Source organism: Amblyomma mixtum, chromosome 10 (genome assembly GCF_055824585.1).
Source record: "Amblyomma mixtum isolate Tamu chromosome 10, ASM5582458v1, whole genome shotgun sequence".
Taxonomy (NCBI): domain Eukaryota; kingdom Metazoa; phylum Arthropoda; class Arachnida; order Ixodida; family Ixodidae; genus Amblyomma; species Amblyomma mixtum.
Genome location: NC_143021.1, coordinates 64,637,588 through 64,652,444, shown reverse-complemented (window position 1 = coordinate 64,652,444; position 14,857 = coordinate 64,637,588). Strand labels below are relative to the sequence as shown.

Sequence of the window (14,857 nt, the reverse complement as noted above, 5' to 3'; positions counted from 1 at the left end):
TAATTTGTTTATTTATTTAAAAATTTCCGCAATTAATATATTTTCTAATTTCAGTCATTCTACCATTCTACTGAAATTTTTTTCTGCACCTATACTACGTTGGCATTCACCACCGTACCTTGGCCAATCCCCCCGCGTGGGTATGTACCATGATTACTGTGGAGAAGAAGAAGAAGAAGAATGTGAATGTTTGCTTGTTCTTCCCTTTGCAGGGCTTTTGTCGGGTCTTGGGGCGGCTGTCGACGTTTTCTACTGGTCAGAGGACCTCCCTGTGGTAGGTAAGCCTTCCCCTGGGCGCCTTATTCCGAGGTGACATCGCAAGCCCTTCCGCCAAGATCCGAAGCACAGGTGAACATGGATTCAAGGCGGAACTCCGCTACCCCGAAGAAAGTAAGCGGCATCGTTCCCGGGCCAGCGGCCGCACCGCTACGACAATCGCCCAAAGCCGGGACAGCGTCGGGAGACTGCTATGACGCTAAAAGCATGCCATCATTCGTGCTGAAAAGCACGCTTTCACCAGAGGCCCCGGTGTTCGTACCAAGGCACTTCAGAGTCCCTCTGCCACAGGAAGTTGCAGAGCCCTGCCCACCCTATCCATCTTCACCACAGTCACAGGACGCGAACCAGTATGCAATGCTGGAGCGCATGAGCTTCATTGACGACGTCACGCTGTGTCCAGCTGAGTTCGACTCCAAAATAGAAGACGTCACAAGCATATTGAGTGGCATTACCGACGCTGGCGGTCTCTGTCAGGTGGTCGACACTATCTTCCAACAGGGACTGAAAGAGGCTAACTTCAGGTATAGCGGGGCACGCCTTTGCAACCATCTTGGAAGCAACCTTCACATTCGAGGCGTGGAGGAGGACTTTACAAACATGCTTCTAGACCGGTGTCACAAAGAGTGCGTCAAGGGAAACGACTTGGGGTCCGGTGATTTTGACGACGCCTACCTGCGCGTGTTGCTGCTATTCATTGCTGAACTGTTCGCTCAGATGGCGTTTCTGTGGGAGGACCACTCCTACAAGGTGAAGCACCTGGCCGCCTGCATTCCCAACATGATGCACGCGCTTCTGCAGTCGCTCACCAAGGAGAACATCAAATGCACCATCCAGGTGCTGAAGCTTCTTGGCGCCTGCCTGGAGGATTATGAGAAGCTGGGCTCACCCGAAACGGACTGTTGTGCCCTCGTCAGTGTGTTTGAGAAGCTCTGGGAGATCTCTCAAAACAAGGACATTGACCCGACCGCGGCGCTGATGGTCAAGAATGTCCTCGAGCTTCGTGAGAGTAACTGGGGCCGCTTTTCGTCGTCTTCGAGCTCCCCATCGGCTGGCCAGGCGGATGACAGCCTTCCCATTACTTGTGGTCCCGACGGCGTGCCGGTCTCCAGTGAAGAGGAGAGGTTTATCCAAGAGGTCCTCCTCACAGAACGGATGCGAAATATCGAAATGTCTGATGGAAGCGATTACGCCAACAACTGCTGCAATGACGACATGGATGATGAGATTGCGGCAGCATACGAAGAATTCCTCAAGGAGTCGGAATAATGAAGCTCCCTCCATCTCGGCAAGGGAGGGGACCAGAGTGGGTTGGCAGATATTTGCGAAGATGGGGTAGTGCAGGACAGTGCCCCAGTGTTTTCTTAACTGTAGTTTTTCCTCCCTAAGTTTGTGTGAATTGCTAGTAGTGTGATGGCCATTCACGAGATGGCGCCATGTATCCGTTGGTGCGCCGTCACCCATTCACCTTTTTGCGTTGCTCTGTGTGTGTGTGTGTGTCAATAAAAAATGGCAGCTTCACAGTGTGTGTCGTACCGTTGGCTTCGTGCCAAACCCACTCAATCCGCGACTCCCAATTAGCATACTTAAAGAAGGGGGTGAAGAACAGGCAAGGAACATGAAGACAGGCGCTGAGAACTAGAAAAGTGCAGGACTTTATTTATTTATTTATTTATTTATTTGACACTGCCAACTGCCTCTTGGCAGTCCAGGCAGGAGTGAGTAAGTACAGGAAAGACAAGTCAAAGTCGGCACTACAAATCAAGGTAAACAAGAATGCGAGTGGCAAGAAAGCATAAGGAAATGGCTTGCAATACAGACTACTGCGTCAGTAAATTCAGCTTATATACAAAATTACAAAAAGACGGACACTGACGTCATTGAAAAGAACAAAAAAACACACATCTGCAAACTGCAAATAGAGGAGAACTGGACACTCTAAAACTAACGCGCTTCATTGCAAAGAGTGCACGGCAGACGCAAAGGATTCGACCGAGGTCAGACTGGCGACTTCTTGCGGTAGAGCATTCCACTCTGCAATAGTTCGAGGGAAGAACGAGAAGCGATAGGCGCTAGTCTTAGCCTGTGGCATCAAAATTGTTTTGGTGTGCTTGCCTCTTGTTTTTCTTCTTTTATTGAAATTGAAGTGCCTGGGCTAGTTTGTGTCACCTACTGCAAAACAACCAACAAACGGATGCCATGCAGAAGGAGCAGACACGCACAATGCTGACCAAACAGCCTGATGAATTCCTCCGGTGGCGTCCTCTTCTTGATGCACCGCGACAACGACCTTGCTCTGCACTGAGCACTTGCAATTAGCATACTTAAAGATGGTGGTGAAGAACAGGCAAGGAACATGAAAACAGGTCCAGAGAACTAGAAACATGCAAGACTAGTGTCTGCGCTAGTTTGTGTGACTTACTGGAAAACAGCCAGCAGACGGATGCTATGCAGTAAGGTGCACATGCACAAGTCCTTCTGCAGGACCTTTGTGGTTCTCTGGGCCTGTCTTCAATGTTCCTTGCCTATTCTTCACACCATCTTTTAAGTATGCTAATTGCCACTGCTCAGTGCAGAGCAAGCTCGTTGTCGCGGTGCGTCAGGAAGAAGCCGCCACCAGAGGAAGTCACCAGGCTGTTTGGTCAGCCTTGAGTGTGTGTGCTCCTTTTTGCGTGGCGTCCGTTTGTTGGCTGTTTTCTAGCAAGAACAGATATGTTGGGCTTTGACAACAAAATACTGATAATCATATCTAGGAGTATTTATCAAGTCTTGTCTGCACTTTTTTCTCACTCTTGATAAACTGGCTTCATCCCTCACAACTGGCGAGTAGCAAAGGTAATACCTATTCTCAAATTGGGCATCCGCTCTGTTCCTCTAAACAATAGGGCTATTTCATGGACCTGCAGCTTCTCTAAGCTCTTTCAACAAGTCTTACAGACTCAGATCATTATCTCGTACAACATAACATCCTATATGAATATCAGCACGGTTTTCGCAAGGGATTTTCTAGTGACTCTAAGCTCGCCGGATTTACTAACGACTGATTCACTTCTTTAGACACCTGGATTCTAGTCGGTGCTTTGTTTCTAGATTTTGCCACGGCATTTGATCGGCTTCCCCATCACAGACTACTTCTCAAACTATCACATCTCAATATTCGACCTCAGGTACTTCCTCACATCTCGCGTTCAGTTCAATTCTGTTAATGGTTGTACCTCTACAATGGCCCATGTCACATCTGGTGTAGCGCAGGGCAGTGTGCTTGGTCCCCTGTTTTTTCGGATTTTTATTAATATCTTACCAAATTTCATTTCTTCACAAATTAGACTGTTTGCTGACGACTGTGTTGTGTTCCGAACGATTACAAATGACTCTGACTGGAACTCTTTACAAACTGACATCGATTTTGTTCACAATCGGTACCAGCGGTAGCTAATAACCCTGAACCCCTCTAATGCAAAGCTCGTCTCCTTTACTAGAAATTCTCATCGCATCCCAACCACATACTCTCTTAAAGACATGCCCGTTAAGACAGGTTCCACTTACGGCTATCTAGGAGTTTACCTTCCGTCGGACTGAACCAGGAACTATCATATTAACTTGATTCTAGCAGCTGCCAACCGTTCTCTTGGCCTCTTAAAACATAACGTTCGACATTCGCTGGCAAACGCGCGTAAACTTGCTTATAATACATTACTTCGACCTAAAATTGAGTACGCTTCAGCCATTTGGGACACAGATCAAGCCTACGTTATAGATAACATCGAATGCCTGCAGAACCATGCTGCTCGCTTCATTTTTTCCGAGTGCTCACATTTTGCTAACGTCACGCCGTTAAAAGCTCGTGCTGGACTTGACAACCTTTCTAATCGTCGCCAACTCGCTTGCTTAGCTCTTTTTTTACCAAATTTAACATTATCCGTTGCTTCATAATAATTTATTTCACTCACCCTCACCAGTGCTTCCACGCCGTGATCACCTTTTCAAAATCAAACTCATCACATGCCACACTTCAGCTTTTGCCAAATCGTTCATACTCAAAACCATTATTGATTGGAACCGGTTACCTTCTACGATCGCAACTGAAATGAATGCGACATCATTTCATGAACTTTTAAAAGATCAAATTCATGTGCAGTTTTCTTTTTGTTCTCCTCTGCTCACCGTTATGTGTTTCATTGCGTTTTTCGTTCTGTTTATTACGTTGTTTGTTTTCATGATGTTCATTTTACGTTTTATTGCTCTGCCACATTTTGCTAATTGTTGAGTATTCAGGTTTTGCGCTCTTCTTTTATTTTTGTCCAGTTCCTCATGTTTGATGTTCCTTCTTGTATCTTGATGTTCGAATTTTTTACCTCCCCCCTATATAATACCCACGTGACCAGGGCCTTGAGGGGTTTCTTGAAATAAAATAATAAATCATATTGTCACGACCAGAGGGGCCGTGGAGATAGGAGTCGGGAAGAACCCAAGACTGGGAGACTTCTTTTAATTACAGCGCCAGGTTCCAGGACACCGAACAGAACAAGCGCGCCTCGAGAGCCCACCGCCGCTTCGTCGTCTTCGACTCAGCGCGGAGGCCGCGCGGCGCGTTAGGCGCGTGGCATTATTCCCCCCCGCGAAAGCAAACATCGTCTCGATGTGGAATGGGATATGTACAGGGAGAGGAGGAGGAGCAAACAAAAAGAAGAAAAATAGGGGTGAGGTGAACTATACAATGCGCGCTAGATGACATGGGGGGAGAGTCAAGTTCACACGTGGGGTAAGGGAAGAAAGGTACAAAACGAAGCTTGAACACAGCGCTCAGTCACGCGCAAAGTACGGCTTTAAGCCCACTACATGCACGATTTCCGGCCGGTGACGCTGAGGGCCGGCGATCACAGTTCCATGGGGGACAACTTCATAGTTGACGCTGTTCAGGCGGCGCAGGACTCTATACGGGCCAAAATACCTATTTAAAAGCTTTTCACACAATCCCTTGCGGCGCACGGGTGTCCACACCCACACGTGATCGCCCGGCTCGTAATGCACGTCCCTGTGCCGAGGGTTATAGTGTCGGGCATCGGCGGATTGCTCGTCCTTGATGTGCAAGCGGGCCAGCTGACGGGCCTGCTCTGCTTGTTCCACGAAGTGGCCTGCTTCAGGGGGGAGCTCTGCGTCGCCGTACGGCAGCATGGCGTCTAGCATCATGCGGACCTCTCTGCCATACACGAGACGAAACGGGGTGAACTGGGTGGTTTCCTGCGTCGCGGTATTATATGCGAAGGTGACGTAAGGAAAGACCTTATCCCAGGTTTTGTGTTCAACGTCGACGTACATCGAGATCATGTCCGCCAATGTTTTGTTGAGCCGTTCCGTTAGACCATTGGTTTGGCGATGATACGCTGTTGTTGGTCGATGGGCAGTATGGCTAAGCGCTAAGATGTCACGTAGGAGTCGGGCTGTAAACGCCTTGCCTCGGTCAGTAATGATGGCCGATGGGGCGCCGTGTCTAAGCACGATGTTGTGCATAAAGAAGTGGGCAACTTCGGCGGCAGTACCTCGCGCCAGGGCCTTTGTTTCAGCGTAGCTGGTCAAGTAGTCTGTGGCGACTACGATCCACTTGTGGCCGGTCGACGAGAGAGGAAATGGCCCCAGAAGGTCCATGCCGACTTTGTCGAATGGTACTTGTGGCGGCTCGATGCACTGAAGCAGTCCAGGAGGCTTGAGCGCGGGTTTTTTCCGCCGCTGGCATTGCCGGCATGTCCGGACATAATGCTTCACACTTGAAGTAAGGTTGGGCCAGTAATAGTTCTGCCGGATTCGAGACAAGGTGCGTGTAACTCCAAGGGGGCCGGAAGTTGGTTCATCATGGCAGGCAAGGAGGACTTCATCCCGTAGATCAGACGGTATGACGAGCAGGTAAGTTGTCGGACTTGAAGTAGAGTTCTTTTTATAAAGGACTCCTCTCCGCAGGCAGAACGACGACAGTCCACGAGCGAGGTATCGTGGTATTTCAGGGCACCCACCTTCGAGATGGTCGATGAGCAGACGCAGCTCGGCGTCGGCACGCTGTCTGGAAACGAGCTCAGACGTGCTGACCGCTCCAAGGAAGCTATCATCGTCGGTGGTGTCTTGTGGAGGAGGTTCGACGGGAGCGCGGGACAAGCTGTCAGCGTCGGTGTGTTTCCGGCCTGACTTGTAGGTGACAGTGAAATCGAATTCCTGCAGGCGTAATGCCCAACGTGCTAGGCGGCCGCAAGGGTCCTTTAAATTTTTCAGCCAGCACAGCGAGTGGTGGTCGGTGACGATACAAAACGGTCTGCCATACAGGTATGGGCGGAACTTAGCGGCGGCCCAGACTACCGCTAAACATTCTTTTTCCGTGGTAGAGTAGTTCAACTCAGCGCGCGACAGTGCGCGGCTGGCGTAGGCAATTACTTTGTCGACACCGCTTTGCCGCTGAACTAGAACGGCGCCAAGGCCGACGTTGCTCGCATCCGTGTGCACCTCTGTGTCGGCATCTTCGTCGAAATGTGCCAAGATGGGCGGTGATTGGAGTCGGCGTCGTAACTCGTCGAAGGCAGCCTGCTGTTCGTTGCCCCAGGAAAATGACGTGTCATCACGGGTTAGGAGCGTCAGAGGGCTGGCGAGCTGCGCGAAGTTTCTAATGAAGCGGCGATAATAGGAGCACAGACCCAGAAAGCGTCGGACTGCTTTTTTGTGGACGGGGACCGGAAAGGCAGCAACGGCAGCAAGCTTCTCTGGGTCAGCTCGGATTCCGTCAGCACTAATGACGTGCCCGAGGAACTTCAATTCGGTGAACCCAAAGTGTCATTTTTCTGGTTTGAGGGAGAGGTTGGCGGATCGAACGGCTTCGAGGACAGTCCTGAGACGGTGCAGATGTTCCGTGAACGTTGCGGAAAAAATGATGACATCATCAAGATAAACAAGGCAGGTCTGCCACTTCAAACCTGTTAGAACGGTGTCCATCATTCTTTGGAACGTGGCAGGAGCACAGCAGAGCCCGAATGGGAGGACGCGAAATTCATACAGCCCGTCCGGTGTGATGAAGGCGGTTTTCTCACGGTCCCTCTCATCAACTTCTATCTGCCAATAACCACTTCTGAGGTCGACCGAAGAGAAGTACTTGGCTTGACGAAGTCGGTCGAGGGAGTCGTCGATACGCGGGAGCGGATACACGTCTTTCTTGGTCACACTGTTCAGCTTCCTGTAGTCGACACATAATCGTAGTGTCCCGTCTTTCTTTTTCACGAGCACGACAGGAGACGACCACGGACTGCTTGACGGTTGGATGACGCCATCTGTGAGCATCTCTTCGACCTGTGTTTGAATAGCATCTCGTTCACGAGGGGACACACGATAGGGCTGCTGATGGATGGGTCGTGCTCCTTCATGCGTGATAATGCGGTGATTAACAATCGACGTTTGTCGCACTTTAGACCACGACGTGAAACACGCACCAAACTCCCGCAAGAGGTCCTGGAGTTGCCTCTTTTCAGCGGGTGGAAGGCCTGGATTGATGTCTACGTTGGTGACCGCTTCGGTGTCAGCTCCAGGTGTGCCCTCCTCGCAAGCAAAGCATTCGGCCACCTGCTGAACGTAGTCCACGTAAGCGATGGCTGTGCCACGAAACAGATGTCGATGCTCATTGCAGAAGTTGGTGACAAGGACCTCTGTACAACGGTCATGAAGGGATCCAAGGCCCCGTGCCACCGCAACTCCCTTAGTGAGTACGAGGGAGACATTAGGCTCGACAACCCGCAGTCCCCTATGTGGCTCGTCACAGGTAACTCTTGCGAGAATGCTGGCACGTGGTGGCACCGTAACGGTATCGTCGGCAATTCGCAGGGCGGACCGAGAACCCTGGTGCGCAGGTTCTTCTGTGTCCATTGCGGTAGAAAATGTCACCAAGCGATTCGGGAGGTCTATGATAGCACCGTGCTCGCGAAGAAAGTCGATGCCAAGGATGACATCGCGAGAACATTCGCGCAGAACGAGAAAAGTGGCAACGAATGTGCAGCCTCGGACCGTAACCCGGGCCGCACACATACCGAGTGGTGCGACAAGATGCCCGCCGGCCGTAGGTATGTCGGGGCCGTCCCAGGGTGTCGTCACTTTTTTCACGGCCGTCGCAAGCCGTCCGCTAAGGATAGAGTAATCTGCGCCCGTATCGACCAACGCGCTAACCTCATTTGTGTCGACGAGAACAGGGATATCCAAAGAGACCCTTCCTTCAGCGCGGCCCGTCGATGGCTGTTGTGGATGACTCAGTCGGTGCGGCGGTGGAAACTGGTCGGCGACTGGGGTTGCGTCGTCGGGGCGATTCAAGCGGCGGGTTGGGGGAAACTCTTCTGCGATGCGGTGTTCGGCGTCGGGGCGATTGGGTCGGTGCGGCGGCGGAAGCGGGTCGGCGATTGGGGTTACGGCATCGCGGCGAGTCGAAAGGCGCGTCGGGGAAAACTGTGCAGCGTTGCGGCATCCGACGTCGGGGCTATTCGGTTGCTGCTGCGGTGGAAGCTTTGCGGCGGATCGGCGTTCGGCGGCCTCGCCTCCAAAGGCCGCCGGAGCTAGTTTTCCCGACGAGGGCTCGAGGAACCGCGTTGTCCTGAGGCGAAACGGAGCCCAGAGGGGGAAGACCGGCGTGGAGAAGGCGATCGCGACTCGCGGCGCGGAGGAGACGGCGAACTACGCTGGCGGGTGACATACTCGGCGATGTCTTGAGGGCGCTCTCCAGGCCGTGGACGGGGGCTGTCGATAGAAAATCCGCGTAGTCCCATTTCGCGGTAGGGGCACCGCCGGTAGAGATGGCCGGCCTCACCACAGTGGTAGCAGAGCGGTCGTTGATCCGGGGTGCGCCAGAGGTCAGTCTTCCGCGGTGCCTGGCGCCGATCCGTCCAGTAAGGAGTAGGATGAGCAGAGTGCACCGCGACCAATGGTGCGGTGTAAGGCAAATGCCCAGGAGATGGGGCCGCGCGGCGCACGACGTCCGCGTACGTGACTGGCTGGACCGGAGTCGGGTACGGAGCGGGATCGTATGGAGTCGGTTGCCGCGCCGGCATAACTGCAGCGTCTTGTGCTCTGAGGGCCTGCCGGACTTCCTCGCGGAGGACGCTGGTGACGGAATCGACGCGAGGGGCAAAGGTTCCTTGAAGGTGCTGCAGCTCCTCGCGGACCACTGAACGGATGAGTTCGCGAAGAGAGTCCGGATTCGTCCTGGGATCATGGTCGAATCGGTCCAACGTTGACAGTGTCGACGACGGAGGCAGTTGCCGAGCGTACTGTTTGGATCTCTGCTGCAGCAATTTCTCCATGTGCACGGCCTCGGCCAGAAACTCCGCGACGGTGGTGGGCGGGTTCCGCACGAGGCAGGAAAAGAGCTGGTCTTTTACGCCGCGCATGAGGTGCCGCAGCTTTTTTTCTTCAGGCATTGCCGGATCGGCGCGATGACAAAGACGCGTCACATCCTCGACGTACATGGCAACACCCTCATTGGGGAGCTGAATTCTAGAGGACAGGGTACGCTCCGCGCTCTCAGGCGGTCGCTGTTGGCGTACGTACTCAGGAGCTGACGTCGAAAGTCTGGCCACGTCGAGAAAGTAGCCTCACGGTTCTCGAACCACGTGCGTGCCGAGTCCTCAAGGCTAAAGTACACGTTACGCAGCTTTGTAGCGGCGTCCCAGCAGTTGAAGGTCGCAACCCGTTCGTAGTGCGCCAACCAATCTTCGGCATCTTCAAACAGGTCACCGTGAAAGGGATTAGGCGTTCGTGGGGTCTGAAGAGTGAGATAGGTGGGGCTGGCTGCAGGGACAGTCGGAGGCAGGGCGGGTATTGGCGTCGCCATGGGTGTAGGGGTAGTCGAGGGCTCACCGACAAAAGGGAGGGCCTCAGGGGACAGGCCTCGGATCCTCCGGCTGGCACGAAGGACAGGGGTGGTCACAAGAGGCGGGCCGGTCGAGTCGTCCTCAGGAGTAGGGAGCATCGGCCGCACCTCCACCAGTGTCACGACCAGAGGGGCCGTGGAGATAGGAGTCGGAAGAACCCAAGACTGGGAGACTTCTTTTAATTACAGCTCCAGGTTCCAGGACACCGAACAGAACAAGCGCGCCTCGAGAGCCACAGAGTTGGTAAGGTGCCTTTCCTTTCCTCCAAATCAACGCAGTTTACTACGCTGTCTACGTCACAGCGCATCAATGAACGCCGGAAATGGCTTAAAGTGTTATTCAGGTGTCCACTAAACCACAGAGTTGGTAAGGCGCGTTTCCTTCCCTCCAAATCAACGCAGTCTACAACGCTGTCTATGTTAGAGCGCATGAATGAACGCCACAATACAGGTCAAGCTAAAGGTCAAACGTGGAACCGCCGGGACGACGCAGAAGGCTCAAAACCTAGCGCAGTAATGCTTTCGCAGTGAAAAGAAATGTAATGTCAAGCACCAGAGCATGTTCATCAAATGCACAACCGATGTTTTTTACTCGCTTCCATTGCCCTGTCGCAAGGCCTACATAGGTCAAACAGGTCAATGTGTCAACGACTGTATGACGCAGCACCGCACTTCGCTGCAGCCATGCAACACAGCAAATCTGCCAAGACATTGGAACCACTGCAAAGACTGCACCCCTCTGTTCCAAAATGTCAGAATCATCGGCCGCGGCAAAACGCAGACAGAACGAGAAATCTTAGAAGCCTTCAAAATGAAGCAGTTAGGAAATGAATGCCTCAGCGACAGCTCTGTCAGGTTTCACGGCAAAAGAGTACAGTTTCATGAATGGGACATAGGTTGTCACATGCTATCTTCCAACTCGTGATCAATTTTGTTCTTGTTGTTTTGATAGCTGTTGTGATTGCTGTCGCGCATGTGCACCCTGTTCTGTTGTTGGCGATAAATGAAGAATATTTCAGTTGTGTATCCTGCGTTGTCCTGTGTACTTCTGCTTGTGAACGCGTCCTTTCGGCTGGTTTCCCACTCACAGTGCACCAACTGGCCCAACAATCTACGCTTCTTGAATACTTGGCTGATTTTTTGTCAGTTTTAGTCTCTCTTGAAACTTCAGAAAAGATTTTTTGAGCCGTTGCCTGTGATATTTTGTCACATCTACTTTAAAAGATGTCCGTTTTGTTTATTTTCCTGGCCATGCAGGTATTCATTCAAACGAGGTGGCTGATTACTTAGCAAGGTCAGCTCTTGGCGGGTCAATGACACATCCCGTCCCGAATTTCAGTCCGCTGGTGGTTTACATTTTTCAGTGCTTCCAACACTTATCAGCGAGGCTGCGTGGTCTCTTACTAAATACCACTGATTATCAGCATATAGCATATAATTGAAACGTCCGTTTGTGTAAAACCAGGCTGTGTGAGGAATCAATGACTCGGTTGCGATGCAGTATTCCCAGTTCAAAGTTATATCTGTGCAGTTGTGTGTGGTCACCAACCAACCTATGTGGCTGATGAGGGGACGTTGAATCTGCAGACAATTTCCTCCTATATTGTCCAAAGTTGGTACTTCAGAGAAAGATGTACCTCACGCCCCTCATTCTAGGTTCGGGCTCCTGTTATCGCTGCCAGTGGTATTATCCTTCGTTGCGAGCTCAAAAGGATTTGCTGGGGTGCAATTTGTGGGGTTCTCCATGATTACATAATTGCAACGGGTAGGTCAATTTGCTAACTCTTTCAAAATTCTTGAAGCTTTTCTTTTTATCTTCAAAATATTCTTCGTTATTTAACTTTAAATAATCTTCTGTCGTTTTTATCGATACATTTTTCAAAATTCACACTTGGCTCTGATAATTTTGTCGTAATCGCCTACGCAAATTTCCTTGTTTATTACACAACACCATGGCCAATCTACCAATGCAGGTATGTGCCATGTCTTGAAAGGAAGAAGAAGATGAGGATGTGCCATGGTTTAAGAGGAAGAAGAAGAAGAAGAAAACTGCCTTTCGAGGTTAGGACTCCCTTTGTCTCTACCAGTTCTGCTCTCGTTTGGTGCGAGCGCCACAGGATTCTCGTTAAGCACTAATCGCGGCTACCTTCATGATTACATCATTGCAAGTGGTAGGTTACCGTGTAAAATCCATATAAAATTCTACCGCATGTCCTAAAAGCGTATTTTACTTTATTCCTCGCATATCTAATTTGTTTATTTATTTAAAAATATCCCCAATTAATATATTTTCTAATTTCAGTCATTCTACAATTCTACTGAAACTTTTCTGCCCCTATACTACGTTGGCATTCACCACCGTACCTTGGCCAATCCTCCCGCGTGGGTATGTACCATGATTACTGTGGAGAAGAAGAAGAAGAATGTGAATGTTTGCTTGTTCTTCCCTTTGCAGGCTTTTGTCGGGTCTTGGGGCGGCTGTCGACGTCTTCTACTGTCCAGAGGACCTCCCTGTGGTAGCTCAGCCTTCTCCTGGGCGCCTTTTTCCGAGGTGACATCGCAAGCCCCGCCGCCAAGCTCCGAAGCACAGGTGAACATGGATTCAAGGCAGAACTCCGCTACTCCGAAGAAAGTAAGCGGCATCGTTCCCGGGCCAGCGGCCACACCGCTACGACAATCGCCCAAAGCCGGGACAGCGTCGGCAGACTGCTATGACGCTAAAAGCATGCCATCATTCGTGCTGAAAAGCACGCTTTCACCAGAGGCCCCGGTGTTCGTACCAAGGCACTTCAGAGTCCCTCTGCCACAGGAAGTTGCAGAGCCCTGCCCATCCTATCCACCTTCACGACAGTCACAGGACGCGAACCAGTATGCAATGCTGGAGCTCATGAGCTTCACTGACGACGTCACGCTGTGTCCTGCTGAGTTCGACTCCAAAATAGAAGACGTCACAAGCATATTGAGTGGCATTACCGACGCTGGCGGTCTCTGTCAGGTGGTCGACACTATCTTCCAACAGGGACTGAACGAGGCTAACTTCAGGTATAGCGGGGCAGGCCTGTGCAACCATCTTGAAAGCAACCTTCACATTCGAGGCGTGGAGGAGGACTTTACAAACATGCTTCTCGGTGTCACAAAGAGTGCGTCTAGGGAAACGACTTGGGGTCCGGTGATTTTGACGACGCCTACCTGCGCGGGTTGCTGCTGTTCATTGCTGAACTGTTCTCTCAGATGGCGTTTCTGTGGGAGGACCACTCCTACAAGGTGAAGCACCTGGCCGCCTGCATTCCCAACATGATGCACGCGCTTCTGCAGTCGCTCACCAAGGAGAACATCAAATGCACCATCCAGGTGCTGAAGCTTATTGGCGCCTGCCTGGAGGATTATGAGAAGGTGGGCTCACCCGAAACGGACTGTTGTGCCCTCGACAGTGTGTTTGAGAAGCTCTGGGAGATCTCTCAAAACAAGGACATTGACCCGACCGCGGCAGTGATGGTCAAGAATGTCCTCGAGCTTCGTGAGAGGAACTGGGGCCGCTTTTCGTCGTCTTCGAGCTCCCCATCGGCTGGCCAGGCGGATGACAGCCTTCCCATTACTTGTGGTCCCGACGGCGTGCCGGTCTCCAGTGAAGAGGAGAGGTTTATCCAAGAGGTCCTCCTCACAGAACGGATGGGGAATATCGAAATGTCTGATGGAAGCGATTACTCCAACAACTGCTGCAATGACGACATGTATGATGAGATTGCGGCAGCGTACGAAGAATTCCTCAATGAGTCGGGACAATGAAGCTCCCTCCATCTCGGCAATGGAGGGAACCAGAGTGGGTTGGCAGATATTTGCGAAGATGGGGTAGTGCAGGACAGTGCCCCAGTGTTTTCTTAACTCTAGTTTTTTCCTCCCTATGTTTGTGTGAATTGCTAGTAGTGTAATGGCCATTCACGGGATGGCGCCATGTATCCGTTGGTGCGCCGTCACCCATTCACCTTTTTGCGTTGCTCTGTGGGTGTGTGTGTGTGTGTCAATAAAAAAATGGCAGCTTCACAGTGTGTGTCGTACCGTTGGCTTCGTGCCAAATCCACTCAATCCGCGACTCCCAATTAGCATACTTAAAGAAGCGGGTGAAGAACACGCAAGGAACATGAAGACAGGCGTAGAGAACTAGAAAGGTGCAGGACTTGTGCCTGGGCTAGTTTGTGTCACCTACTACAAAACAACCAACAAACGGATGCCATGCAGAAGGAGCAGACACGCACAATGCTGACCAAACAGCCTGATGACTTCCTCCGGTGGCGTCCTCTTCTTGATGCACCGCGACAACGACCTTGCTCTGCACTGAGCACTGGCAATTAGCATACTTAAAGATGGTGGTGAAGAATAGGCAAGGAATATGAAGACCGGCCCAGAGAACTAGAAAGATGCAAGACTAGTGTTTGCGCTAAATTGCGTGACATACTAGAAAACAGCCAACGAACGGATGCCACGCAGAATGGAGCACACACGCACAAGGCTGACCAAACAGCCTGATGACTTCCTCCGGTGGCGTCCTCTTCTTGATGCACCGCGACAACGACCTTGCTCTCCATTGAGCACTGGCAATTAGCATACTTAAAGATGGTGGTGAAGAACAGGCAGGGAACATGAAAACAGGTACAGAGAACTAGAAACATGCAAGACTAGTGTCTGCGCTAGTTTGTGTGA

The 14,857-nt window shown here is 51.4% G+C and overlaps 2 protein-coding genes across 2 annotated transcripts; both read left to right on the top strand.

The window, feature by feature from the left end:
• The first annotated feature begins 354 nt into the window (after positions 1-354).
• Positions 355-1,545, top strand: LOC149325968 (polyadenylate-binding protein-interacting protein 1-like). The gene has a single exon (XM_089564435.1). It carries the CDS (start codon positions 355-357, stop codon positions 1,543-1,545), a length of 1,191 nt encoding a protein of 396 aa, XP_089420561.1.
• An 11,339-nt stretch (positions 1,546-12,884) lies between these two features.
• LOC149325967 (polyadenylate-binding protein-interacting protein 1-like) lies at positions 12,885-13,945 on the top strand. The gene is made up of 2 exons (XM_089564434.1): positions 12,885-13,328; positions 13,391-13,945. The coding sequence occupies exons 1-2, from the start codon at positions 12,885-12,887 to the stop codon at positions 13,943-13,945; spliced, it is 999 nt and encodes a 332-aa protein (XP_089420560.1).
• Positions 13,946-14,857: the final 912 nt, after the last annotated feature.